The following is a 3,624-nucleotide window of genomic DNA, read 5'->3' as shown; positions in this document are numbered from 1 at the left end:
GAAACGGAGTCTATTTTTGGAAGGTGTTCCAAATCCCACAAGGAAGAGCCACTTAAGGAATGAAGAGGCAAGGGACCAAGGAGTTGGTTTCCGAAATGTAATAGACTAGTTGTTTATTACTAGGAGGCCATACTAGGATTTATTCATATGCTTACATGTTTGCTTGTTTTATTTTCGCGCATGCCAAAATCGCCATTCACATGCATTTTATTTTTTTCGCGGTTGTCAATTCACGTCATTTACATTCGCTGAATTAATTCACTTATAAGGAATTTATGACTAAATTGACAAGATCTCTCACATAACTAAAATTGAGATTAGCCTTACCAATTAGTAACACCTATGAATCTCTTGTTCATTAGAGCCACGCTCGCCCAAGCGGGTGTTCTCTTTTTACCTTGGGTAAGTAGGGTGGTAAGCGGTTATCACACGCCAAAATTGGTTGGACTCAACGGGATATAAGACGGTCTTGTGTTCCGGGGCTAGTAGATAAATTTGAGGAAATTTGTCGACCAAGAGTTCTAGAGGTAGAATTAGTCAACGTGACTTACCGAATTTACGCAATTATGGGATGTTTCGCCCAAGCGATGCTCATTTTTGTTTAATATTTGGGTCTTGGAATCATTTATATAATTAAGTGGGAGGTCATTATATAAATGTTAAAACTTGCTAAACATGTTTTTACAAGTAATTTTAAAACAATGAATGTTAATTTCCCTTTTTGTTGTAGCATTTTAATTCGCAATGGCAACTTCATCAACTCCATCGACTACTTCACTAGGCAAAGATTCATGGCTAAGGTCCGTAATGGACAAATGTATTTTAAAAGATGACGGTAGTAACTTTCTTGAATGGGAATCCAACATCAAAAGTGCCGCGTTGTCCGACAATGTGCTCACTTACTTAACCGATGCTCCTCCTATCGAGCCCGGTGCAAGAGCTTCATCGGCGGTGCGGACCGCCTATGATGACTATGTGAGGATGTTGAATGATATCAAGAATGTGTTGATATGGTCAATATCGCCAAAGCTCAAGCCATCATGCATTTCTTTAAATGCTTACGAGATATTCACTCGTATGATCACTATGTTTTCACAAACACCTAAAGTCCGTCAATACGATGCGGCGGCACGCTTCTTTGAAGCTAAGCTTGAGAGGGGCCAAAAGGTTGGTCCCCATGTCCTTCAAATGGTCGAATATGTTGACATCCTAGAGCGTCTAGGGTGTAAGATTCCTAAAACTCTTGTGGTGGATCGTATCCTTCACTCACTTCCCACCAAGTTTGCCCACTTTAGGGTGCACTACAACATGAATGGTATGGATAAGAGTTACCATGAAATTCATGCACTCCTCACCCAAGCGGAGAGGGATATGGAGGCTAGTGGGAGTGAAAAGGGAGATGTTTTAACCATGAAGTTAAAGAACATGTCTCTTGGAGTCAAGAAAGGAAAAGGGAAACAAAAGTCCCAATTCAAGAAATCGTCAAAGAAAATTGACAAGGGAAAGGGGAAGGCCGTTGTGAATGGCAATCCCAAGGCAAAAAGTGTCAAGCTCTCCGAGGCCGAATGTTTCCATTGTAATGGGAAGGGGCATTATAGGAGGAGTTGTCCCAAATACTTGGAGGATCTCAAGGAAGGGCGTGTGACGCCTATTGGTATGATTTCCTCTCTCTATGTGATAGACGTTAATTATGCTTGTACTTCCACTTGGGTACTTGATACCGGATGTGGCTCTCACCTTTGTAACCATTTGCAGGGTATAAGGGACGTGCAAGCACTAGCAAAAGGTGATGTGGATCTCCGCATGGGCAATGGAGCTAGAGTAGCCGCCGTTGCCGTAGGGACCTATGTGCTCACTTTAGCTAGTGGTTTAGAGTTGTATTTAAATAAGTGTTATTTTGTACCAACTTTAACTAAGAACATCATCTCCATTTCCGCGTTAGACGCGGAAGGCTTTTGTTTTATGATCAAGGACAAGTGTTGTACTTTTTCTTTAAATGATGTGGTTTATGGCAAGGCCATTTCAATTGGAGGCATTTATGTTTTAAATGATGTTAATGACGTTTATCATATGGAAACTAAAAAGCTCAAAAAGGGTGATCCAAACGAATCCTACCTTTGGCATTGTCGTTTAGGCCACATAAACGAAAGACGCATTAAGAGACTTGCTTCATCAAAAGTGCTCAAACCATTTGGTTTCGAATCTTATGGTACCTGCGAGTCTTGCCTTTTAGGCAAGATGACTCGTGCACCTTTTGCGGGAAAAGGGACACGAGCTAGTGAGGTTTTGGCTCTCATACACACGGATGTGTGTGGACCATTAACCATCACCGCTAGAGGAGGTTTTCACTACTTCATTACTTTTACTGATGACTTAAGTAGATATGGGTATGTCTACTTAATGAAGAACAAAAGTGAAGCCTTTGACAAGTTCAAAGAGTTTCAAAAGGAAGTAGAGAACCAATTGGATAAAAAGATAAAGACTCTACGGTCCGACCGTGGTGGTGAGTATCTAAATATTGAATTTGATTCACACCTAAAAGATTGTGGTATAGTATCACAATGGACTCCTCCCGGCACACCGCAATTAAATGGTGTGGTCGAAAGGAGAAACCGAACTTTACTTGATATGGTTCGGTCAATGATGAGTCTAACCGAGCTTCCTAGTTCATTTTGGGGTTTTGCCCTCTTGTCTCTGCATATTTTCACTAAATCGAAGCCCGACTAAAGCGGCCGATAAGACTCCATATGAGATATGGACAGGGAGAGTCCCTCATTTGTCATTCATGCGTATTTGGGGTTGCGAAGCGTACGTTAAGATCAAGTCGACAATAAGCTTGCACCTAGGTCGACAAATGTCTTTTTGTAGGATATCCAAGGGAAACACGTGGCTATTACTTCTACAATAAACACGAGAACAAAGTGTTTGTGGCTCGTGATCTTTGTCTTCCTAGAAAAGGAATTTATTTCTAGGAGACAGAGTGGGAGAAAATTTGAGCTTGAAGAAGTTCGAGAGCCACAAACCGAGAATGAGGTAGAGGAGAACGTGGAGGATAGCATTCCCTCTTCCTCCGAAACGGTAATTATTCCTAGAAAGTCAAGTAGGATTTCTAATCCACCTGATCGCTACCTTGGTAACATCGAAGAGGATGGTGTTTTGTTACTTCTTGAAAGTAATGAACCCACTACCTACAAATCGGCCATGTCTAGTCCCGACTCCTCGCTTTGGCTAGAAGCCATGCGGTCCGAAATGGATTCCATGTACGAGAACCAAGTATGGGACTTGGTGGATTTACCTGAGGGAGTGCGACCTCTTCAGTGTAAATGGATATACAAAATTAAACTCGGCGTGGATAAACATGTGGATGTTTACAAAGCTAGATTGGTGGCAAAAGGTTTCACCCAAGTTCATGGCTTACACTATGACGAAACCTTCGCTCCAGTCGCTATGCTAAGGTCCATTAGAATAATCTTAGCGGTTGCCGCATTTCATGATTATGAGATTTGGCAAATGGATGTCAAAACCGCCTTTTTGAATGGGATTCTAGAAGAAGAGGTGTACATGATACAACCCGAAGGTTTTGTGGATACATCTAACCCTAAGAAGGTGTGTAAGCTCAAAAAG

The 3,624-nt window shown here is 41.7% G+C and overlaps 1 protein-coding gene across 1 annotated transcript; it reads left to right on the top strand.

The window, feature by feature from the left end:
• Positions 1–725: 725 nt before the first annotated feature.
• On the top strand, positions 726–2,051 carry LOC141612128 (uncharacterized). Its single transcript, XM_074430880.1, has 2 exons — positions 726–1,654; positions 1,756–2,051. The coding sequence occupies exons 1-2, from the start codon at positions 745–747 to the stop codon at positions 1,788–1,790; spliced, it is 945 nt and encodes a 314-aa protein (XP_074286981.1). The 5' UTR covers positions 726–744; the 3' UTR covers positions 1,791–2,051.
• Positions 2,052–3,624: the final 1,573 nt, after the last annotated feature.

The sequence above is a fragment of the Silene latifolia genome, chromosome 1, assembly GCF_048544455.1.
Source record: "Silene latifolia isolate original U9 population chromosome 1, ASM4854445v1, whole genome shotgun sequence".
Classification (NCBI taxonomy): domain Eukaryota; kingdom Viridiplantae; phylum Streptophyta; class Magnoliopsida; order Caryophyllales; family Caryophyllaceae; genus Silene; species Silene latifolia.
This window is presented reverse-complemented; position numbering and strand designations above follow the sequence as displayed.

Bases quoted from the DNA above. Each gene is read 5' to 3' on its own strand.
- LOC141612128 (XM_074430880.1), top strand. From the start codon at position 745: ATGGCAACTTCATCAACTCCATCGACTACTTCACTAGGCAAAGATTCA. The intron at 1,655-1,755 runs GTATGATTTCCT...AACCATTTGCAG, and splicing joins AGGGCGTGTGACGCCTATTG to GGTATAAGGGACGTGCAAGC.